Source organism: Triturus cristatus, chromosome 8 (assembly GCF_964204655.1).
Source record: "Triturus cristatus chromosome 8, aTriCri1.1, whole genome shotgun sequence".
Taxonomy (NCBI): Eukaryota; Metazoa; Chordata; class Amphibia; order Caudata; family Salamandridae; genus Triturus; species Triturus cristatus.
This window is the reverse complement of record NC_140591.1, coordinates 52,550,125-52,576,329: the sequence shown is the minus strand read 5'-3', so window position 1 is coordinate 52,576,329 and position 26,205 is coordinate 52,550,125. Positions and strand designations below refer to the sequence as shown.

Sequence of the window (26,205 nt, the reverse complement as noted above, 5' to 3'; positions counted from 1 at the left end):
CCCTCACCAAATCTGAGCTGAGGACCATAATCGATAATGGAGCATACTAAAACAGAGCAGACACAGACATCCACTTTGAGTTTGAGCCTTTTCATTCTCTAAAGTTCAAAAGGAATGAAGGGGTATCTGCTCCTGCGGACTCTGGATTGGTAAAAGTTCCTTTTGTATACATTTTGTATATAGGGAGAAGCGGAAGAGACGCACATCTAACACTGTTTGGTTGTGTACTTAGTTTAGTTGTTTTTCTTTGTCGGGTTGAGAAACAGATGCTTCTGGTTCAGAAGTATAGGGTGGCAGGTTTAAGGGTCCAACAGGAACACAGAACACAGTGTTTAGGACCAGAGTTTTGCAAAATAAGCACCTTTCTATCGCTCAAATACCGTTTTCTTTATATTTTCAGGGAAAATCAGAAAATTTAAAGGTGAAGATTCTCAAGACAGCCATCTATTACGATACAGTATATATCAATTAAATGCTTTCACCTTACAATTTTTGTAACAACATTCGTCTGTTGGTAAAGTGTTTTTACTTTCTTTTGATGGTCTTAAGTTAATTCTAAGGAGTGGTGAAGCAGCACGAAGAAATAGACAAGCACCAGGGATCTCCAAGAAGTAGGAGACAGGTTGGGATCAGGAACTTCAATCAAGCACACAAGGCTCAGGTCGGGCTGTCAGAGAGACAGATTGCCAAAAAGACAGGATTCAGAAGGAAACTATCAGCAAGATAAGTTAACACTGGTAAAGTTTTTTGTATAGAAAGCAAGGTCCCTGGTCTTCTGTGATGGGTGTGGCCATCTGGCCCAACTGGACGCAGTCAAAAAGAACAGACAACATATATTTTGCAATAGCCTATCTTTTGGTCGTGGTTGATCTGCATGCTCTGAGAAGAGCAACAGCCGCTGTGACAATATTCTTTAAACTACTGTCTTTGGTGCTAGGTCCTCACCGTCTGGATATGTTTTTAGAGGCGAAAGAGACTGGTGAGTTAGAACCAGACCTTTGCCCTGTAATAAGAATAGTTGTACATAAGAAAGAGAATCTCAGGAATAACTGTGCTTCTAGGCGGTTAAAATTCTGAATAAGATCTTGGCACTGTAACTAATAACAGTTATCTCTCTCCTGATATGTGAAGACCAAGCGGGAATTATGCCAGGTAAGGTAATGCAGTTTAATCTTTGAAGGCTGCACACACATACACACACAGACACGACAGGAGGGATAAAGGACATACAAGAACCACTGGCTCTGATTGCCTTAGGCGTGGCGAATGAGTTGAATTCTCTGAAATGAACATACATTTTCCATGCTAGAAGACATTTGGATTCTGCCCCAAATTCTGCCAGTGGGTGGTCTTGCTCTATTTAAATCTGACCATGGTAGTAAGCGTGAATGGTATATGCCCATACTATTTGTATGGAACCGCTAGCAGGCTGTATTAGAGTGAAGCCGGACATACTAGGGTTTTCAGAAGTATTGAGCAAACCAGAGAAAATATATTTTTATCTTCTTGTACGTCCTGGCCTGAGATGTCTATACAGGTCACTTTTTTGGTGTTAAAAAAGAGGTATGGCGAGTACAAGATTAATTGGGACATGTCAGTTCTGTATCAACTTGGTGATTGTGACTGAGTGAAGGACACAACCCACTGTATAGAGTTACAACACACAGGTTCAGATAATGAGTATTGGGATCGCAGCAAATATATCAGGTTTTTTTTCTGAAAAACCTGAAATGGTGCTCCAAGAGTCTCATTAGGCATCGAGACTTAGCGGAAACTCGCTCTTTCCTTGTTTGGGAGAATACCAATATTTAAAGTGATCACTTTATCCAAATTCTTGTACGTCCTGCAAAATTCCCTGTTTGTAATCCCAGATTTATTTTTTGATGGAATAGACTGAACATTGCACATATTGCTTTGCGATGGGGCATACTCATGATAACATTGCACACAGTACATTATACAATGGGGGCAATGCTCTCCCAGATGTTAAAGACTTCCCAACTTGAAGACGTTAACGGCAGGGACACACCCCCATGAATAACCCGGCATCCAGGCTACATAAAGGTTACAGGGACGTTATAGTTAGGCTCAGATTTCCCTCGTACAAAACCAGTGAAATTCTGCAGTTATAGTTACCTGAGCTAACTATAACATGCGCCCCGCAATTTACTGCTTATGACCTAACATATTACATCACTCATGACTATCCATAAACGTGAGAAACTGGGTGCCCAGGGTGGGACCAGGGCACCCATGTTTAAAAGTAAAAAGGGCAGGCCCCAGGGAATGGGGTGCCCAAGGCCAACATCGGTCTAGGGAAGGGGACCACTTGGGGGCCAACAAGACCTCCTGTTACCTCCAGTAAGTCCCACAGAGCCCGATTGCTGAGAGGACTTGGGAGACCATGCCCCCTTTCTCAACTACTCTGTAAACGGACCTCCTGGTGCACTGCTGGTTGGCGGATGAAGTCCCCTTGTCTCTAGAGTGTCCTTAGGGGGCAACAAACCTTTCTGTTACCTCCAGTAAGTCCCACACAGTGGAATTGCTGAGAGGTCTTCAGTGGCCACACACCCTTTCTCCACCACTCTGTAAATGCACCTCATGGCGCACTGCTGCTTGAGGGATGAACTCCTCTTGGATGTTGAGTGTTCTTGATGTCTCAGAAGCTCTCCAGTAAGTCCGACCCAGCAGGATTCCTGAGAGCTGGTCGGAGGCCCCGCCCCCTTTGTCCACCACTCTGCAAACGCAACTACTAGTTAAAAAAATATAGAAATTCACTTAAAAAACCAAAGGTTACAGGGACGTTATAGTTAGGAACTAGACTTTGAAAAACCTTAGAAATTCACTTAAAAAAACAAAGGTTACAGAGTCGTTATAGTTAGCAAATAGAATTTTAAAAAACTTAGAAATTCACTGAAAAAAACAAAGGTTACAGGGACATTATAGTTAGGCTCAGATTTCACTCATACAAAACTGGTGAAATTCGGCAGTTATGGTTACCTGAACTAACTATAACTTCGCCCCTGCAATGCACTGCTTATGACCTCACATATTAAATCACTGATGACATGGTCAGTAACATCACTAATTACATCATCCACAGAACCACTCACACACCTACACAACCTCTCATACGCCCATTCATGCACCTGCACAACCACTGACATACCCATTCAGAGACCTACACCAGTACTCATACACCCACTCACTTCATACAGCCACTTACACACCCACTCACTCACTTGTAAAGACACTCACACAACCATTCACTCACCCATACTGCCAGTCATACAGGCAGTTACTTACCCATTCAACCAGTCACATGGCCACACACTCACCCATACAGCTACCCATACATCCACGTATTTACCTACAAAGTCACTAACACACTCACTCACTCACCCAATGAGCTTCTCACACATCCATCCATACAAGCAATCACACTTCCCCATACTCACCCGTACAGACATTCACACACTCACTCCAATACAGCCACTCATACACCAACTCACTTATCAAAACACACACCCACTCACTCACTCACCATACAGCCACCAAAACACCCAGTCACTCACTCATACAGCCATTCAGATACCAACTCACTCACCCATTCAGTCACTACACTGCCACTTAACCACCCATAGAGCCACTGACACACCCACTCTCTCACCAATACAGCTACTCAGACAGCATCTCACTCACCCTCACAGCTACTCACACACCCACTTATACACCCTTACAGTCACTCACAAACCCATACGCACACGGATACATATAGTCACACAGCCACTCACATGATATATTCAAAGTAGTATCACTCATTAGTAGTACCCCAGTATACTACTTTAACTTTTGTAGTACCTTAGTATATATGTTTAACAATCATAAACTCTTACAAAATACTTACACTCACTGAATGGTGTCATCAGTGATGTCATCAGTGATATCACTGATCATGTCATGAGTGATGTAATAAGGGATATCATAAGCAATGTATTGTGGGGGGTATAATTTATAGTTAGCTCAGGTAATTATAACCACACACACACACACATACCCTACCCCCGTTCAGGACTAGGTTATTGGGAAAGTGCATGGGAACGCAGGTTAGACTCTCTGGTGAAGCTCCTTTGAGGAAGGTGAACATGCTCAGAGATATGAGCCACCGTCAAGTTTAAAGAAGTGGAACCTTGCCCCCTAAAACACAAGAGTTGTAGGTAGCAGCTGAAATTTCTTGTCTATTTCTTAAAAATATTTTATTATGTTCGATGAGGAGACTGCACCTAAGATTTAAATACCCAGTTCCTAAACCATTTCAAGGCACTGACCTGTGGGAAACATCCTCCCACACAGAGGGGATATTTTATGGACCACTGTAATGGTGCAAAAGAAGGCAGACATGTTTCCAGCTTTACTTCAGTTGTGAGCAGCAGTAATCCAAGGGAAAGGCTTCTCTTAGGGCCATTCAGTTTTATATGTGGGTTCTAAGGTGGAGCCATCTATTGCGTCATTTATTATCTGTAGATGTGCAGCCTTAGAATAGGTGATGATATTTGCAGCATTTGGCCATTGCTACTCTGGTAAGTCCGCCCTGCCAAATAAATGATCACAGGAAAGTGAGGCTTCTAGAAAAGACTACAAAAAGGTCAAGTGGAACTATGGAGGGTCCATGTATAGCAGATCAAATAGGGACTGTATATTTTTAGGTCAGACAATTGCTTCTCTATTACTAAGATAACTAGGTTCTTAAAAGGTTGTGTATTCATCTGCATGCCTGCCAGAATGGACCATGCCCAAGAACTAACTTCAGGACAGCAGTGGAATAATCAAGTCGCATTTTTATTTACTTTGAGCTTGAAGGGCAGACTGAATTCATTGATAAGATTCATAGCTCTTATTCCTGACAATATGGGCTACCTAGATAAATGAGAAGGTTGTCCACGTGTAGAGACACTTTATCCTCCATAGTCTCAGGCCAGTGGAAGCCTATGCATTCTGGATTTTGCTTCATCTTGCCTGAGTGTGTGTGTTTTGGCTGGGAACGGTCATCTACGGGTGGGATATGTCTTTTCATGTAACGCTGCAGATGGTGTGTGTCCATTGTGCCTGTGCAGCTTATCTCCCTGCAGGGAGGCAGTGTTTAACCAGTGTGTGTCTTTCTCACTACAAAGCATCTATTGGTTTGAGTAATGCTCTCAGGCGTTTTATAAACAAGGGAAAGCAAGAAACACAAAAATAGGAAAGGATGGACTAATAGATAAAGGGGCTGGAATGAGGGCAAATTTAAAGAGTACATAAATGAAAGTGAAGAATAGCAAAAAAAAGACAAAGATATCAATCCAAAATAAAACAAGAACGGTAAAATAGATGAAAGAGGAGTCTCACTACAGTGTAACCAGAGGGGCAAGGAAGGAAAGGAAATAATGAACTATTAAAAAGACTGAGACACAAACATCCTTTTTATTACCTTGTAGAGTCAAATAAAATAAATGCTGCACAGAATGTCCCTATTGCAGAGTTTTACGTGTAATATGCAGTTCAGTTGGTTTGAATTCTGCTGCAAACATATACATTTCGCCTGCAGATCACAGGTTCTAATCCAGTGAGAAAAAAGGCACTTGCTGCAGAGAACAGCTCAGTTGGTTAATACACCTGCTGCACACATTGTTTGCAATGTATGGTCACAGTTTCCAAACGAAGTGGTGGATCAATGGGTTAATGCACGTACTACTATAGTTCAAATGTAGATTGCCTTTTGAGGGTCCTAATTCTAACAATTTAGCTCCTTCCCATTACTGTACTGACAACTGCAGCTCCACATAATTAGAAAATGGAAAGGAAAATCAATGTTGAAATGCCTATAAAATGCACCAATTTCACAGTGAAGACCTCACTTTCATACCAAAGACAAGCTCAAACTCTCCTGAAATATTTTTGCAGTTAGAAAGGTATGTTTTACTTTAGAATGATGTAACTGTGCCAACCCATCACACTCAGTTAGTGAATAGGTGGAGCAAATTAAATGATTTGCAGTACATTTACATGTGAGAAGCATTTTGCCCCAGGACAATTTTATCTTTTTTTAAAAAAAAACTCTACTCACCCTAATCATTAGTGTATTTTGCACTAGAACCTTTAGCCATTGGTTTGAGACATTACTTGTCACTACTGCCAACAGAAGCACTTTAGTCTCATTGTTTTCTATTGTTGTTTAGGTGTTTCCTTCCACCTCTATTGTACTATTTGTTGTTCAGATGTTTTTGTCAGTATTCACTCCCCCGTACCGCTGCCTCTCTCGCCAACAGGTTATAAAGAAGGCAGCCATCTTGAAACAGTATTCTACATACCCTGTAATTGTTCTAAAGTTCCAAGATGGCCACTATATTGATATTCTGTTGTTCAGTAGCTCGTCAGAGATGGTTTGTGTGTGCATGCTGAAAGCAACACATTTTTTCTATAGCATCCATTTTTTTAGGTAGCTTGGACCGCACTTACTCCTCAGTGCAGACAGGCAAATCAGCATTAATCCAAATAACTAGGACAACTAAAGACCAAAGCACCACACTACCAGTAAGTTTATTTTTATATATCAAATCGTTGCCTACCTCTTTAAGTTAGATGACCAACAGCCCACCATTAGAAATTGAGCAATACAACAGAGGCAATGGTTGGCTCTCTGTTTTATTGACCAAATCAGCATTAATGTGCTGGTGGGCAAATTCTTTGGGCTCTTGCACATTCCTGATTCAAACCCACTGGCCAGAATCGAATGACTTAGCAATCTCAATTGCAACTAATGCTTGCCTATTTCCTTACTCTATAGATCATATACCACTCCATGCTTCTACAATGTACATAATCGAGAGCTCCTTCCTGGAAGTACAAGTTCATGCTCCTTTGTGCCAAAGCTTTAGCAAAGATCTTATTCTCCAACTTTAATAGTTATTGGACTGGAAGGGGATGAATGTTATGAGGAGCAGCTCACGGGGTAGCTTTAAGAATGAATATAATTTCTGAATGCAATGAGACTGGAGGTAGAAATGCAGACACTGTATCCCTCTGAAAGACTGAATGATAGGTGACCCTTTACACTTATGTTTCTGGTAAAACGAAGACTCTCAACCCGCCTGGGCTAGAAGCACTCAGTCAATCGCATAGATAACCTCTAAGACATTCCTCTCATTTATCTCATTAACATGTCTGAGCATCACTACAGGTGCTATATACCAAATATTTAATATATTTCATGTTCACTGCTTGAATAAAAGTCCTCAAAAACTGCATATCCCGCTAAAATGGGAAACGTAAAGAGCAGCAGAGACTTTGACTGAAAGTATACATGTGGATCCTGCTGTGCCGCACATTTCCATTTCTATTCAAGTTGCCTTTCTATTTTATCCCCTGAATAAAAATTCAGTCAATGTGTATGAAGTTAAAATCAATTATATCATTATTATCAAAGCAGTTCACCAATTTTCACATTGAGATGATTATTGGAAATTACCGTCTTTTGCATGGTGCACCTACAGATTTTTGCTACAAATGTTTTCGCTGGATGTAGAACTCTGTGCCCTTTACCCGGCTATCCAATAATAAAATGGCTATGTCTCCCTTTCAACACTATGAAACTGGAATACCCCTAATTGGCCTTTTCACCTTACCTGCAAGTCCCTCCTACGTGGTACCGAGTGTACACAGGGCCTGTAGGTGAAATGTCAGCTGTGGCCAACAGCACCCATTGTGCCACCAACTACAATGACAGTGCAAACATGACTGCAGGCCTGGCATTGTGGCCTGGCTGTGCAGTTTTAAAACTGCATATTTGATCTGTAAAAAAATAAACCCTTTTGACAGTCCCAAACCTTCCTTTTTAATCTTAATAAGTCACCCCTAAGTAGGGCTTACTTCCCATAAGGCAGGGTGCATTGTATTAAAAGGAAGGAAATGTAGAAGTAAGTGGGTCACGCAAAGCGCTAGGCCCAGACAGAGTCCCTATAGACTAATTCAAGGCAAATTTAAACAAATGGGCCTCTCTCATTATAAATGTCCTGCATGCCGCTGTTATTAGCCTCCTGGAAGGAAGCGGTTACTGTTCTGATCTTTAAAAAAAAGGAGAAAAGTGACCCAAGTTGTTACAGAGCCATCTCTTTGCTGGATTTAAGTTCTAAGATACTAGGATGGGTTTCTACAGTCCAACTTGGCTTCCGCCCGGGTGTGGGCACGGTGGAGCAGTGTCTCCACCTTTCACTTATAGTTGGGAAATACGTCAAAGCGAGGGAAGGTGCTTTATATCTGGCTTTTATGGCCCTCTCCTGTGCCCTTGATAATCTTATTCGCTCCAAACTGCGGCTCATGATGGAATCTATGGTGGACTCCCTCAAACGATTACACTCAAATCCCACAGTTAAAATGAGATATAGACAAAATGGGGAAAGTACTGCTCCAATTAAATCTAGAAGAGGGGTACGGCAAGGATGCATTTTGGCTCCATTCCTTTTTCTTCTTTATATAAATGGTTTGGACCAACATTTGATTAAAAATGGGTATGGCATTCCTCATAGGTGATCGTCCGGTCCCATGTCTCCTACATGCGGACGATGCTGTGCTTCTCGCGCAAACAGCTAATGGGCTTCAATCATTGCTTGAATCCTTTGTCTCATTCAAACTTAACCTAGATTTAAGTGTTAACTTCTCAAAATCCTTTTCGATGGCCATGGTCCTTTTTGATGGCCATGGGTCCAAAAAAATCTACTATTTGGGTATACCCTTTGATAGCTCTTTAAGCTGGGCCCACCTATTTAACATTAGAGCACAACAATTTCATTGCACAGTAGAAGCACTGTTTTGTTTCTCATCTAGGCTAGCTGCCAAATTGGTCAAATAAATGCTTTTTTATTTACAAATGCATTCCAGTGGTCTATATGGTTTGGGGGTTACGTAAATGTAGAGCATCTACAGATCTTGGAAAACGTATTTTATCTACCCAAACTCACTATCCTTGCATATTGGTCATGAGAAACTGGGCCTAAATTATTTATCTCATATGGCCCAACTTGCCCTGTTACTTTTGTGCGTCAAAATGTGGTCCTCCCCAGAAGCAGCCTTTTCTAGATCAGTTCTGGAAGATTGCCTAGGTTGGGTGGCTTGGACGCGATTCTGTGGATGAAATTCATTAAGCACTTGTTTGAGCAACTGGGCATTAAGGATTTCTATTTTAGTCCTCTAGTGACTACTGTTCTGTCTAAATTAAGGGTAAAAAATATTTTTCTTGACTACCAGTCTAAAATAGGACAGTTAAAGCCTTAAAGATGCTAACAGTGGTAGTGCACTCAAACCTGATTACGTTCATGGGTCTGGAGCCTTATCTTGTTTCATTTCATAGCCTTCAATACAGGTTTTATTTAACAAGGTTCAGAATTAGCACTATTCACTTTTCATGTGCCTTTCCTGTTAGAGGTCTTGGTTAAAATATCTTCCCAAATGCCCCTGTGATAACTTTATGAAACAACGCACGGTGCACTTTATGTTATTTTTTTCACAGTATGAAAATGCTTGAAAAAGATTCTTACGCCATGTCTTAAAGTCTGTGAACATTAGGCAATATTTTTTGTCTTTAATATTTTTACAACAACTTGGCTCAACAGAAATATGTGTTGCTGTTATGAACTATATCAGAAGTGTTCTGATTATTAGGCGCAAACGTGTGAATTGATTTGCGTGTATGATTTGTCTTGTATACTTTCAAGACGTTCTAGGTTCTTATTTTATGCTGATGCATTGTTGATGCTTTGAGCGCGGATGATGTTGGTTAGAGGAGTCATAAATATTTCTTGAAAAAGTTAGGGATGAGAAATGAGCCTTGAGGTAATCCACAGAGGAGTTTACGTGCTTCAGAGGTGTATAATAATAATAATAATAAAAGAAACTTGTAGAGCACTCGAATGCCAGACAGCGTCTTGGCGCCAAAGTGTGAGGGATCGGTGACAGAGGAACAGTTGCTAATGAATATTAAACAGCTGAGACTTCAGGGCCTTCCTGAAATGTACGTAATTCAGTTGGAGTCGCATACCCACTGGTAGCTTGTTCCATAGTTTGCTTGCACAGATGGCAAATGAACGACCGCCCCATCTTGCTAGTCTAAATCTGGAGGTGCAGATGAGGCCGAGACTGGCCGAACGCAGATCACAAGAGGGGGTATAGTGCCTAAACAGATCCCTTCCGTCAGTTGCACCCCCGCCAAAACGTGCCCGGTGTACCAGACAGAGCGCCTTAAACTCAATTCTCTGCTGAACCGGGAGCCAATGTAATGATCTTCTTTCCTTAGAAGTGGGGTGTCCCCTAGGTAAATTAAGAATGAAACGAACCGCCGCGTTTTGTAGTGACTGGATCTTGCCAACCTGGTATTTATCAATACCCAGGAACATAGCATTACAATAGTCCAATCTGGTGTGAGCATGACTATTTGGATCAATTCAGTCAGGAAGAGGCATATTCAGTGGACAGCAACTCCCTGCATGCTGGTCTCCTGAAGACGTGTGATGAGGGTGGGCGTGACACCGTGTCAAAGGCCGTTGAGAGGCCCAGAAGGACAAATTTACATCTAAAAATTTCTTGTATTGAATTTTTATTGTTTCGGTGTCATTTTATTTATTTATTTTTCTAAATTGGTTTGGATTTTTCCTTTGTTGTGTTTTGACTTATTACTGCCTTGGTACTGTATAAATGTTACCATGGGGGTTGAGCTCAGGGTATTTAGTGACTTTAAATGGTGCGCTGAAAAGGGTTGTGGTTATTATTTGAGGTGGGTACTCATGCCCCTCAACATATACCCCTATTTTCTACATTGATGGAGCAATGCATCGTGTTTAAAACAGAAATACATTCTCAAGAACATATTTTAAGTTCGGAATATTTTTTTTACTTTGTTGTGATGTAATATGTTTTAGATCGAGGTCCTGCACTGCTCCTTCCCCACCCCAGTATGATGTTCTAAAAGGTATCTGATGCAGTGAATGAGCAGTGTTTTTTTTGTATTGTTGTTACCTCCTTTACACCCTTTCTCTTCATATTTCCTTTAGTCATACCTACGTATTTACTTACTGTTCCAAACAAAACTAATCTTGCACTAAAACAGTAGCGAAATATACCCAGATTTCATAGTAGTAAGATGCAACAAACAGTCAATTCCACAATATTTTCATAGTAAGCCTTAAAGACAGATTGAGATAGGTAGCCCTCCATTGAAATAGGTCATAGATAATCACGTTATCTTTTTAGCAAATTTAACCAAATTTTATATGTTACGAAAATGTGTGCCTTATCTCTGAATATTATTGTCATATTCGTTTGCCATATCAAGTATGAGGGAACAGTTATTTACCTACAACAATAGATCTCCACAGAGGGCATCTGCTCCAGATTTACCACTGTAGAATATTTGGCCGCTGCCAGATTTAGAACCTAGAATATCTGACAGCTATCAGTTCAGAACTCAGAATCTGAAAAACTATTTGTTTTTTTTAAACCAAAAAATGTTTTTGGTTTTCAGCAGACAGAATCAATGGCTGCTCCATAATATCTTATTCAAGCAAATCACAGGATGGAACTCGCCAAGATAATCCCTTTGAGTGCAAAGACAGTAGTGACCCAACTGCACAAGCACTTGGGACATGTTCAATAGCCCTACTAGAGGGATGGTGACAGCCATGGCAGCACAAATCAACAGGGAGGGGAGACCGCTGGAGAATAGACTGACAAAGGAAAAGACTGAACTTCAAAGGGCAAATACATTAGAGCATAACCTAGCTACCTGTAGGGAGACCTCAGAGGTAAAGGAATAGATGAATGTACTGTGCTTTAACATGACTGAGCCAGTGTTCCTCAAATTGAAGCAAACATTTTAAGAAAGTGCAATAACACTGACAAACTTTTGGCAACGAGACTGAAAGGCCAAGTTGCTAAGTCATATATAACCAGATCGACAACCGAAAGTGGGGAAGAAGGGGTTGAGAAGGGTTGCGGTCACTGATGAGATGGTCTGAAATACAACGCTTTACTCAATCTTCAAATTCTTGTACAATTGGAAGCCTGAATCTAAATAAGCACACAGTATACCAGCCCCAGTCCAGGCTCCCTGTGGAGGCACTAGCAGTTGGACTGACTCGTAGTCCACAAGGCCCTCTCCACCACCTACTTGTACTCCTGATGTGTCATTTTCCAGCCAGTCTCGCTGGAATATCCTGCTCCTGGAACACTAATTACAGCCATGGGCTTAACAAGGGAAGGTATTTAAGTAAACGTGGGAATTTAGGGCCTGATTGAGATGTTGGCAGAAAGGTTTCTCTGTCATAACGGTGACAGATATTCCATCCGCCGAAATATAAATCCCATACGATACAATGGGATTTATATTTAGGCGGACAGGATATCTGTCACAGTTATAACGGAGTAATCCATCCTCCAACATATAAATTAGACCCTTAGTTTTTTCAGAGAGTATATTTCCAATGCATTAACAATGGCACAAGTTCTGCCGTGCAAACTCAAACGAGTACAAAGTGGAAGCTTGAGAGCAGCGAGAAGACAAAAACCTGAGCGAAGTGTGGAGGTCATAGAGGGGTTGGTGAGAGACCCAGTGGCAGTATTGTGCTATGTTGTTGTGAGACCCTTGCCGAGACCATAGTCAAACCACGAGCGACCAAGGAGGGCCCCACAGTGCCAAACGGGGACCCCCATGGAAGGGCGGAGGAGTCGGGGATTTTGGCAGAGCACAAGGCTGCGAGTTTGGAGGCAATAAAAGACACCCTGGAAATTAAATTGAGGTCGCTGGCTAATAACTTGAAGATACTGAGGGCAGATCTTGTCGCCATAATGTGCACCTTATGGGGGTTCCAGAAAAAGTGGAGGGTCCTTCTTTGGAACTCTATGTGGAGGACTGGTTGGACAAACTGTTTTAATGGGCGCCTCCTTGAAATTCTTCTTCGTGGAGCATGCTCTCAGAATCCTGGTGAGCCCCACTCTGCTTGGGGTGAACCCTCGTCCAATTATAGCATGGCTGATGACCTTCCAAGATAGGGACATGATACTCCAGGCAGAGAGGAAACACGGGCCATGGATGACAATTTGTACTCAGATTATAATACCTTAGTCCAAAAACAGAGAGGAGCGTATGTACAGTTGAAAAAGATTCTGTGTCAGCTCAACCTGAAATATGCACACTTATACCCGTGAAACTGAGGACAGAAAATGGTGGGAAAGCGCATGTTATTGCTACGCCCCAACAGGCCTAGGATTGGCATGACCAGCCGTGACTGCGCCAGGGTCGCCTGCAGGATACTGAAATGGGAAAAGCAGTTGAACAAATGAAGAAATAACAGAAGACGCAACAGGGCTGGTCTGACTCGGGATTAGATGAAAGCCGCACAGGTCAAGACAGTGTTAGTAATTAAGCAACTCAGAGACATCTTGAGCAGCAACAAGTGGCGTACCCTGACACCACATGGAAGTAGTAATGAATTGGACCATACCTGACAGATTAAGGCTCCGATGACGAACAGTTGCCAGTCGTGACACCTATGACAGGGGACAAGCTGGGCTAGGTAGGGTCAACATGTGAGCGTATAGACCGCAGATGACTTTGAACCAAAGATGCCTCCGGTGGAAGGTGAATTTGTTGCCCACTCCAGCCAGGGGGACTTGACTCCCTACAGAAACAGCACAATGATGACAATTGCTGGTTGCACCCAGGTGATGGGCTCTCATACTGTTGGTTTGTTTCGTAGATTTGGGGGCTATACAAACCATGTGTTTGGCGGGTGGTTCATTCTACAATCATGACACAGTACAGTGGGGTAGGGCGTTGTTTTGAGGTTAATGTTACCCTTTTTGTTTTTGCAGGTTTTCACACCATGGTATAAGAAGAATGTTCTCTGTTCAGCCGTTCACTGGGCTCAGCGGCAGGGGGAGACTAGAGGAAGGAGTTATTCAATGGTACAACCCAAACAGCTGTCAATAGTGAAAGGGAATGTTAATGGATTGAGCAACAAGGTCAAAAAGGGGCTTGTCCATAGTACACTTACTCGATCCCATCCTGACATAGTATACCTACAGGAGGCCCACCTTGTGAATGCACAACATTGAAGTATAGGAAAGGACAAATATAAATTAATTTGTCATGTGAAGTACACATCTGGGTCTGGGTGGGTCCTAGAACTTATATGTAGATCTCTCCTGTTTCATAAGCTCTGCATGTGGGCTGATACACAAGGGTGCTACATAGTGATTCTGGGTGAATATGACGGTGTACATTTGCTACTATTTAATGTTTACGCACCTCCGGAGAATAACACTTCAGCAAGTGGGTGTTGTCCTGGCACCACATGCACACGTGCTAATGGGAGGGAACTTCAACTTAGTATTAGACACACACCTAGACAGGACCAGTGCAAAAGTGGAAAGGACAATGATGAGGGGTAGACTGCAGGATTTTGTTCAGGAGCTGGGACTGTGTGATGTCTGGAGGGCTCTACATGGGCAAGAAAGGGGATACTCCTTCTGCTCTGGCTCCCACCGAAGTGTATACAACTGATCTCCTGCCCCGATTTGAGTACTTCGCTCGTGGCATTAGCGGCCACTCACCACTAAAAGTAAGATTGAACCTGGGGGACGTGCATCCCGGAGTGGATGGAGGATGGGTACGTGGCGCCTCACGAATGAAGAGACTGTTGGGAGCCTGGAACAGGTCTCCCACCTTTACTTTGCAGAAAATGGGGAGCCAGTGTGGTCCTTTGGGAGGCATATCAGGCCACCATTAGAGGGGTCCTCATTGCAAGGGAGGTCGGGGATTGGAGAAGGCAGCAACAGCGGCTGATTAAACTGGAAGATGAACTGCTAACAGTAGAAACGACATACGCGATCTCCCAGACCCTCGAGGGGAAGAGAGCAGTAGCTCAAAAAAGGAGGAGTACCACTTGGTGGCTAATGATGAGGTCAAGACAATATATCTCGCGAAACAGACACAGCTATGTGAGGCTGGAAACAAGGATGGCAAGCTACTTGCATGGATAGGGAGCAGGAAAAATTATAGCATGTTTATTCAAGAACTGTGCATGTTTACCGGGGGAGTGGTGCGGGAGACTGTGTGCATAGCAGAAGAGTTGCCATCCTAACTTGCTTTCTTTTGCGAATCACGGCTGATAGTTCCTGAGCAGGAAATTTTAAGCTTCATAGCAAATTGCCCTGTGAACAGACTAGGCCCAAACCAAATGACTGATTAAGAAGCAGACATATCAGAGGGGGGAATCTCTTTGGCTATGGGCCAGATGCAAGCAAGGAAGGCCCCAGGCTTTAAGGGGTTTCCAGTGGAGTTTTTCTATAAATTTACTAAGTGGACAGCCCCCCACCTGTGTGCTGCCTTTGAAGAGGCGTTTAAGAAAGGGGAATCCCTGGCAGATAAGCATTTAGCAACAATAATTCTGGTCCGTAAATCTGGTAAGCCCAGACACAGATGTGAATCTTACCGCCCAATATCTTTATTAAATGCAGATCTCAAAACTCTGGCCAAGCTTTTAGTTAACAGATTGAGAAGGGTGGTGACGCGGCTGGTGCATTTAGATCAGAATGGTTTTATGCCTGGCCGCTCGACAGTGCTGAACCTCTGCAGACTCCACAATAATCTGGCTATTGTTTCGCTGGATGCTAATAAGGCCTTTGACTCCATGGAGTGACCATTTCTTTTGTGTGTTCTAGAAAAAATGGGCTTTGGTTCCAAATACTGGACATGGGTCCAACTACTTTGTGATAGACCCAGTGCAGGATGACCCTCCTGAGAATTTCGGTTGTACAGACGGCTGCACTCTGTCGCTGATGCTGTTTGTGCTGGCCATAGAGGGCCTGGCGGAATGGAAAAGAGTGGACCAGCAGATTTGGGGTTGGGAGGGTGGCTTGGGCAGGGAGGAAAGAATTTCCCTGTATGCAGTTGATATTTTGCTATATTTGGCCTGTGTGCCTACGACACTTCAGAGGCTGCAAGACATTTTCCGTTTTTTTGGAGAGGTCTCTGGATTTGCCATAAATTGGGATAAATCCTTGCTGTTTCCCATTGGCAGCTGGGACTGGGGACAGCTGTTGGCCCTACTATTTAGAGTGGAGGCAATTAAATTTGAATACCTGGAGATATGGATCACCAATGATATGGAAAGATTTTACAATGCAAAACTGGCCCACTTGCTGCACCGCTTTGACCAGGACGTACTACACTGGCAGTCTTTGCTGATTTCATTGATTGGGAAGGCAGCAATGTTTAAAATGCTGACTCTCCCCCAAATTCTCCTATATTCTTCAGAACTCACCATACAAAATCCCAGATGCTTTTTTTGTTTGAATTGACATGTTGGTGCGCACCGTGCTGCGGGCGGGTGGACATCTGAGAGTGGCCCTACGTAGCCTTGTAATGTAATGTAATGTAATGTAAGTGCCAATTTGTATCGCGCGGCAATCGCTCCAAGGAGCATCTAGCCTTCAGCGGTCCAAGTATGAAAGGGGGATAGTGCTGCAGAATATTTATAAGTATTATGAGGCTGCCCAGGATGGTGAGGTTAATCAATGGGCATATGCCCACTGGGATGACCCAGCATTCTGGGTAGATTGCCAGTCTAGGAGAAACAAAAGCTATCTACAGCGGCTGTATGGGGGTCAACTGAACCTGGTACTGTGTCCAGCTATGGAAATGGAGGTTCAGAATTGGAGGAAGTTAACTAAGGAAATGGGGTGGGGTGCTCGACTGAGCCAGAGAACACCATTGTAGAAGGGGTCCAGGCTCCTAAGAGTGAAAACCTTGAAGGGTTTTTATGGGTCGGACAAAATTGGCATATCAACCCTGGGCAGAAGTCGGGCACACTAATGGGGTGGTTCCATTTGCCCATTTCTAAACAGAATATCAGATGTCAGTTAAGCAATGGTTGAAATATGCCCAACTGTGAGTAGCTCTTCAGCACAGCATCCTCCCTGATGTGGAGTCATAGGAGGATACCCCGTTGGAGATGAAACTGCTGGATTGGCCAGTAAAGGACAAACTGATTTTCCTCACATACGGGACTTGGATGATAAATACACATGGTGTGATCATGGGGGAAAGTTAATCTTTTCCCACTTCCTGTTGGAAATGCATGAGTAAGGTGGCCCAGTGGGAGGAGATGGGTTGTTTGCACAGTCGACGTACCTCTTCTTAGCGGAGGGCGTTTTCTTCCACCACGCCACATTTGCGTACCAGTACATGCCATGTGGCCACCCAAGGGGCTGTAGGTGAGCGACTGGGGAGTATGAGCACACACTTGGCAAGAAGGAGTATTAGAGCTGCAAGTGCATACTTTTTCTTGTTTCTTACATGTAAAACTGCTTTGGGAGCATGCTTCCTTCCCATGTGTAAATATCTTGTAACTCTATGACCTTGTGGAGGGTGGTGTGGATCGACTGCCAATAACTCTGTAGGGCAGGACAGGACCACAACGTGGCTATTGTGCATGAGGTCCTCTGCAGCATCGGCATCCAACCTGTGTCTCAGAAAAATAACGGTTTCTTTGAGACGGGGTTAAATATGCCCTATGGAGTAGAAAGAATTGTATATTCTTAAAACAAAAATTGTGGGAGACCAGTTGAGGAAATTCAATCGCCCGTTTTCCATTCCTAATCATGCAGCACCCTTCCAAAGTTGTCTTCCTATTTTTGGTGCAGTGTAGCTAGGGTGGTGATCGCCAGTTCCCGAATGGCTTTACAGAGCCAGGTGATAAGGTGACGGCCGTCACCCATGGTGAGAATAGTCTGCAAATGCAAAAAGAACTATTGATGGACAGAATGCAGAACAATGTCATACATTCACCCCAGTACAGAGATCTGGGCCTAAATCCATCGTTTTTTGCTCACCATGCCATTCCAGTTTGGACCCAGCCATATGCAAATCAGGCTTGACCCTGTACCCAATAGGAACAGTCCAGCCCGAACTGCCAGGTAAGGTCCTCCCTGGAATAGTCTGCAAAACAAGATGCATGGTGAGTTTCCCCTCTGAGACGTCCAAAAGGGTATGACAGGTATGACTGAGCTGACTGTGTGCTCTGCAGCCAGTAGGTCAAATGGGAGGATTCACCCAGTGTAAGCACCAAGTGTTCTGTCCAGACCTTCAAGTCACCTGCAGTATAAAATCCCAGGGTGTGGAGGAGACTGACATGGGGTTATTTCGGGGCATACATTGGGGCCCGCGGGAAAGGAGATGTATTCAGACAATATATGTCTGACCTATCGCTACTTGCAAGGGCCAGGGGAAGAAGAACAAAGCTCTCGGAAGGAGGAAGTCCTGAATTGTAGTCACCAACAGAGGCCTCTGTTCGGTACAGTCTTTGCCCAGGTAGAGCCCAGCGATCCAGCGGGATAACCAGCTGTGCTGCTCAAAAATATGCCTCGATGGAGGGGGTGGCCAGGCTTCCTCGGTCCACCAGCAACTGCATTTTTGCAAGGGCAACTCGGTGGCGCTTAAAGCCCCAAATGAGTGTGCATAGAATGGTGTCAAGCTATTTGAAGAAGGAGCGTGGCAGGATGACTGGGAGGTTTGTAAAATAATACAGAAGGCGGAGAAGGATAACCATCTTCGCCAAGGCTATTTTACCTATTGGGGCCAGGGGAAGGGACTGCCAAAATCAGGGGAAGGGAGTGCCAGAATTGTACTTGGGTTCTGATTCCGACTAAGGCCTTACAGAGGTTCCCCTCGTATAGGTCCATGGGAGTATGATAAAGATAGACCCCTAGGTAGCGAGTTGCTTGAGCATGCCAGTGAAGACAGGTGTCTCCTAGATGTACTTCTTGTGGCTGTTGTTGGCGACAGAGTGGGTAGATGGCAGGAGCGTAATCAGCTAGGCTATCCCAGAGTGGTCTAAGGTTGGTTGTTTACATCTCGCGGACATAAAAGCAGGTAATCCGCATATAACAACAAAGCATGCGTCCTGTCCGTGAGCGCGATGCTCCAATCTTGGCCCTCCCCATGCAATCGTATGGCAAGGAGTTCCATCACGAGCACGAATAGCAGTGGGGAATGCGGGCATCCCTGTCTCGTGCCATGGTCGACCGGGAAGGGGGCCAAGATGAGGTGATCAAGGCGGATCCGGGAGGTTGGTTTGGAGTACAGTATTTGGGTTGCAGGCAAGAAGCCTGGGCCTAACCCCCCATATGGGCGAGGACCGTGAAAAGATAGTGTCATGTGAGAGTATCGAACGCTTTCTCCAGATCTAAAATGAGACAGGCCGCTAGTGGGTTCCATCCCCTAACTTGGTCTTGTACATGTCATAAAGTTTGACTCTTGTCCCAATTTACCTTTGTGAATCGGGCAGCAATGTCTGCTAGGCACGCGTTGGAGTGACCTTCCGAGGTGTCCAGTGGCACCTAGTGGATGGAGGATTAGTATTCATGGAAGGCCTGCAAAATGTCAATCTGTGCATGGGCAGCTACGCCCAAGAGAGTGACCACTTCAGTAATAGGGCAGACTGAGGACTCCTGTCTAGCCAGCCATGCCAGGAGACTGCCAGATTGGTCACCTTCCCTATGGACTTTGGCCGTATGAGCTGTAAAATGATAGCGTTGCAGGCGTTCCAGGAGGACTGTGTAGGAGGTTTTAGCCTGTTGTGTGGTGAATGCAGGTTTGCTATCCGCTGCTTTACCCAATCTAGCAAGTTTCTTTTCAGCGGCCACTATGTCCTTTTGCAAGGTCGGATGGACTCCTACTATCTTTTGGATACAAATTCCTCTTGTCACAATCCTGGTGGAAGCTGTGTTATGGTTCTCTGAGAAATATTGTCGAATTGTGTCTCCCTGCTCGTCCTGGAATGCCAAGTCCACCAGGCAATCTTGCAGTAGCTTCCATGTAGGTGTCTGTGGGTGTGCCCATGTAACATCCATTAAGGGTGCATCATGGTCGGAGACTACATGCCCCAGGTAAGCCAAGTGCAGAACAAGGGACACCAAGTGAGTGGAACAAAGGAAGATGTCAAGACGCATGTGTAAATTGTGGGGTATGGAGTGAAAAGAATAGTGCCAGGACTCAGGGTTTTGAGACCGCCATGCATCTGTGAGCAACGAATGATGCGACCAGTTCTGGAATCGATCTACCTGAGTATGCAGGGGAGACCAGGAAAACATGGGGTGGGATATGTCCAAAGTAAGGTCAAGCACACAATTGTAATCAGTTCCCAACACCCAGGCTAACGTAGTTCAATGGGCGAGTGTGGTGGAGATGGTGTCCCAAAAGGCTCCCTGATCCGTACTGGGGATAGATGCTCCCGAGAAGAAAGGGCCGGCTGTCAAGATGGCCATCGAGGAAAACATGCCAAACCTATTTTGCAACAGTTGAATTTGTTTCCTGAAATGGGACTCTGGGGTGAACCCATACCATGGCACCTCGTGCGTATGCAGAGAGAGTGGTGGCGCAAACAAGACCCCTCCAACACCCATACAGGCAGTCTAGCTCTCCTTTTGTGGTGTGAATCTCTTGTAAAAAGACAATCTGCTCCTGTTGGTGTTTGATATATGAATAGACTGCATAGCGGTTTCTGGGAGTGTACATTTCCGGACATTTAGGGCGAGGAAACAAATATCAGTCATGGGGGCCATGGAGCTGTGGGGGTGCAGTGAGTAGTGTGTGAGAAGTGGACCACCCAGTATAAATGACAACCTAATGTATCAACTGTCCCGCGCCGTACGAACCATATAAGGCCCGCCTTATATATGGTAGGGGGACTGTGTCAACTTGGGCAAATTAAAAGTCCAATACTGAGGCCCTATTACAACCGGTAGTACGCCCAAACAAGGCATGTTCAGTAAGCTCTAGAGTCACGTGAGGGTGTGGTTAGGTATCAGGGTATAGTGGAGTGGCCATGGTGCTCTTAAAGAACAAGAGCTGAGTAATGCCAACCCAAGCAAGTCCCGCCAGCTGCTCAGGCACCAAACGCTGGAGTTGTGTGTGGGGTAGGGTGCAGAGATGGAAAATCTACAAGGGGGGTCATAAGGAGAGCAGGAAGGGCAGGTGATAGAGGTCTCCGCAGCAGTGGTAGTGAGCACATTGTCCTACTGATCAATATGAATCAACTGTGTGAAACAGTCATCTATGTGAACACACAAGAAGCAGTTTTCAAATAAGATTGTCCACCGTCTGTGGTGTTACCAATAGGCCGGGGGTCTGTGAGCCTCTTTAAGAGTCATCGGATTAGAGTGTCATCTGCTGTGAAGATATGCAGGCCTTTTTCATAATCAGTGGTTGTGGCATTGGTTACCAGGTTAGCTGCAGCCTGTGGAGCTCGCCTGCGGTCTTGGATGATCTGTTCCAAACTGCGTGAATTAGTTGGAGAGACCTGAGGAGCAGGCCCCGTGCATGGCTGCCCAATCTCCGGCTGTATGACTTGGGGGGGGGGCCTCATGTGGGTTTTGTAAGAGCCAATTTTGACTCCCCTTGGTGTTGGTCAGTCCAATCCCAGGCTTCCTTAGGGCCTGTGAAAAAGCGCTGTTGGATATTATCTTGAGGCAGGCTGGAAACAACAAAGACTATTGTACCCCCACTATGTGGAAACGTCTCTTGACTACCAGGAAGGAGGAGCGCTGGACCACTCAGGTGTAATCGGGAAATAGTATGATGGTTTTTTCCTCTACACAGATTGGGCCCACCTACCTGGCAGCGTGGAGTATAGCACTGCGGTCCCTAAACTGCAAGAGTTTAGCCAGCATGGGGCAGGTGGCCTCTGGTGGTAGGTGCTGTGATGCGATGAGCTCGCTCCAGGAAAAAGAAATGGGTGAGATCCGATGGTGAGGTGAAAGATTTGAACAAAGTCTCCAGATATGCAAGGAGGTCACAACCCTCTAGCTCCTCTGGGAGCCCCAGGATGCAAATAATGCCCCTGCGGGAGTGATCCTTCAGGTCTTCCACCCAGTCATCGAGATGCTGAAGCCGGTCTTGTAAGTTACGGATTGGGGACTGGTTGTTCGTCCCCAGTGGTTGTAGGGTCGCAAGTGTTTTCTCACCATCAGAGACTTTGTCTGAGAGATTATGGTGGTCATCGTGCAGGAAGCTCAAGTCTGCAGCTAAGGATCCAAACCCCATCTCCATGGAGACTCTGGAGTGCTCTATCGCCACCAGCACCTTGTCCAGCTTGTTTGAGGTAGAAACAGAAGATGTGCCTTCCAGCAGCGGACTTTCTGGGATTATGGAGGGCTGGTTTGCGGAAGCTGGTGGTGGGGCAGTAGTGGTGGAGTGCAGTCCTCCCATTGTTGGTGTCACTACTAGGCCTGAGATGGCAGTGTGTGGCGAAGGTTCAGAGTCGTGATATGCGTAGAGGAGGAGGGCCAACTGGTGTTGGGGCGGGGGAAGGAGAAGCAAAGATGTTAACGTTGGTCGTAAGGCCTACTTAAGGGTGACTTACTAATATTTAAAAGGAAGGTTTAGGCCTGTCACATAGGTTTATTTTGACAGGCTAGGATTGCAGTTTTAAAAATAGAATAACTAGCTACAGTGGTAGGCCTGCAATCAGGTTCTCACTGTCACTGCAGTGGCTGACACAATGGGTGTTGCAGCCTAAAGGCATTTAACTTACATGACCAGGTACACAAGGTACCATATACTAGAAATTTGTAGGTAAGTTAAATATGCCGATTAGGTGTTTTACCAATTTTGCAAAGTTTTCAGGGGTGAGACCTCATGCACTGGGGCCTGGTTAGCAGAGCTAAAGTGCACACAGTCAAGAACACAGCTGAAAAGCAGGCGAAAAGTGGGGGACCACACAAACAGTGGCTTTTTCCTACATTGCTATTTTGAAAACATCTAACTGGGAAAGACAGTGGATGGTCTGCACTGAAAAGGCAAACACTTCGAAATTACTCAAGAAGGCACTTCATATCAGAACTAGGGGTGGACGGTCCACCCACAGCTGCCTTAACTTGTAAAGTTATGTCCTTTGTTGTTGTAACAGCGGCATAAGAGGAAATTGAGGAGCCGGGTAGCAGGGCGTATGCGCAGAGCTGCAGCAGGACCTCACAGTCGCAGACCCTACTTGCAGGTTTCACTTTCCATTCTGAAATACCAGTCTGGGGTGGGCGTGCTCCGGCACTGCCAACTCTGAGTCCCAAGAGCAGGCAGGCCAGGCAATCCATTCCAGAAGCTGGCTGCAGGAGGCTGTGGGAGAACATAGTCGACCTTGAGGAGGTGCAGCAGCCGCCAGGGAGAAGGTCTTTGAGATGCTCCACTGTCCTGAAACTGAGAGGTAGGTGGCGAGTGCTGGGAGGCAAGTGGCCCCTTGCGACGACTTCTGCTAGTGTTTGTTTTTTTAAAACATATTTTTATTGGCATTTAAAGTAATCACAGATGAGCAGATACAGTTATTACTATCTTTCATTCTTCCATTTTACTACAGTACATCACACCAGCAGTAGACCGGGATCCATTGCACAGTATTCACTCTCATCATCTACCGTATTCCACTAGAGTCACACCACACGCATTATAAAAGGTAATGCTTAATATTCCTAGGTACTGCTGTGCTAATAAAATTGTACCTGCTGCAGCTTATTCTCCAAACTTTGTGTATCTATAAGTATCAGACAGTCCAACCTTAATGATTTATTGCAGCCATGGAAATTTGACCATTTTGAAACCTCTGAAAATCTCATTTTTAAAACTCAATATGAAAAGTTGATCCACTGCTTTATTTAGGTTTCATCTACACTAACAATCATAATGTCTTTTGTTGACTGTCCTTGATTCTTCATGTAAATATTTTATACAAATTCACAGAATCGTATGAGCAGTGACAGGCTCTGTGATCTCAAGGCATTACTGGAGACCTTCCTCTGTGTCGTTAGGCAGCCATCTTGCTATTTCTTCTGCCAGCCAAACTATCTGTTTCTAGGTTGGTCTCGGATTCTTACTATTTTATTTATGTCAGCTCCTATGGAACAGTGACCCCTTTATTATTAATGTAAAATCCGTGTCACTCCAAATTGAGATCTAATCTCATTGGTATCTGGCTATTGTGATTGAGCCCATTTATCTGTGATCCTAGGTAGAAAGAGGGCTTACCTGCTGTGCAGAGGGTGTTTCTAAATTCCTTTGTGTCCTGGTCAGCTGTGGGATAGGCCTCTTCTTTGATGCTGTCTGATATGATCACTGTGGTAAACTCTTCTGCAATAAGAGAAACAACAAAGATTGATTTCAGTCAGTGACAGGGCTGAAGATGGAGCTCCTTTGACCTCTTCCACCTCCCAGCTCGCCTCAGTGCATCATTCATTTCGAATGGTGAACAAATTATTCAATCATTCACAGATATTCATAAACTGTAGAATAGAGTAGCAAGTTACTCTGTGCTCAAATGTGTGAGCAAGACAACAAATAGAACAATGCAAACAAGTGATAGAAAGACGCCTGGCACACTCATGCATCAGGCCTGGCAACTGAATCCTGACAATAATGGGTAGCAAAGGTTTGGACAGATCTCAATGTGGTACACTTACAAATGTCTACGATAGGGACATTCCTAACCAGAGCAGCGGTGACTACTTTCCCCTTTGTAATGTGGGCCTCTGGTTAATCTGGCAATGATCTAAAGGTCTTCCCATAGCAGTAACAATACAAGAGACCATACATCTTGCATGAATCTGTTTGGAGGAGGCTAGTCCTGTGTACACAACTCCATAAATCATACAGAGATGTCTGCCCCATGGAGGACTTTAGACTTTTCTAGGTAATGACATAAGGTGCAAAAAGAAAGTTCAGCTCAAGTAGATTTGTGGAAAAAAGCCAGTAAGGAAACAGCTTGTTTAATGTGAAAATCAGAAATGACCTTAAGAAAAACTAAGGGTAAGTCCTTAGTAATACTTTATCATTATGGAAAATTGATTACGTTTTGGATGAGACACACAGACTGAAGTCCACTCAGTGGCATAGCAAGCACTTTCGCCGCCCAGGGCGATCTGAGAGTTTGCTGCCCAGGGGCGGCCAGTGAAGGTAAGAGCCGGGGGGAGGCAGAGAGGGTAGGTTGGTGACGACAGATGACGAAGAGCGGGGGTGTTGGCGACAGATGACGAAGAGCGCAGGTGGAATCAGAGGACGATGAGCGGGGGAGGCAACAGAAGACAACAACGGAGAGAAAACTTTCCTTGCGCGTGGCCGTGTCCCCCTAAAAAATGCCGCCCGCACTGCTCCACTGGGTTAACTCACTACTCTGGTTAATGTACCAGGCAACAGAATATAACATTTCAGAAAACATGTTGCTGATCAAGGTTATGTATAGGTTCAAAAGTGTAGACCCATCAATTTAGAGAGACCAGAGGGGCGTGGCCATCTGGCTAAGAAGGCAAGTGCCTCATTTTTGTAGCTTAGCCGTCCTCTACACTATTCAACAAAATCTGAAGTTTTATCCTGCCCAGATACCCATAAAAACCTGCTGCCAAAACTTGAGTGTTCGATCCCAGGAAGAACGGACACAGAGAGCATGGCAGTGACGCAAAGAGCCGCAGCGAAGAGTGGGGCCTATTAAAACATGCTGCAATGTCGGCATGGAGCACTCAAGCACTGGTGTTGGGCGGATCGGTGAGATTCAAGCGCCAACAGTTCCAATGGTGAGGCGAACCCTAGGTGGGTCTGATTGAGGGTTTGCCAGGACGAACAAGATGACTGGGCACAGCTATTTCGGTCACAGTGGGCTGGACAGCAATCAAACGCAGAGTTGCAGATGTGGCCCAGCCCAATGTGGGTGAAGAGCCCTCAAAAGGCTGTAGGACTGTGAGAAGGAATTGCAGGTGAGTTCCCTACGCAGCAGATATTCAGGGACTGGTGATGGGCCATCGTCGGCCAATGGTGGAGACCCCCTCCACCCCCAAGGCAATCTTGAGTTCCATGTGACCTTAGTATGAGAACTTTCAGGAGTTTAAGGGGGTTTAGGATAAGAGATGCATTAATGTTTGAAGAAATCAATCCACCCCCCATGATCAGATTGAGGGGACCAGAGTCATGCATCTGCTCACAACTGGTTTGAGTACTCTGCTCTGCCTAATCTCTCCCCAGGTCTCACTCGGTCTTGGAAATTTAGCTCACAATGGAGGAGCCAGAAACTCTGTTACACTAACAGAAATTAACCTTGTATCCCTATACATTGCAATACTGTATAGTATTCATCTACCACCCCC

At 44.7% G+C, this 26,205-nt stretch overlaps 1 protein-coding gene across 1 annotated transcript in view; it reads right to left on the bottom strand.

The window, feature by feature from the left end:
* Positions 1 to 26,205, bottom strand: part of LOC146800049 (uncharacterized) — a 90,989-nt gene that overhangs the window by 22,292 nt on the left and 42,492 nt on the right. Inside the window, exon 6 of the mRNA XM_085620965.1 lies at positions 24,101 to 24,202. Within this exon, the coding sequence (XP_085477091.1) occupies positions 24,101 to 24,202 (102 nt within the window). The remainder of the gene's footprint in view (positions 1 to 24,100; positions 24,203 to 26,205) is intronic.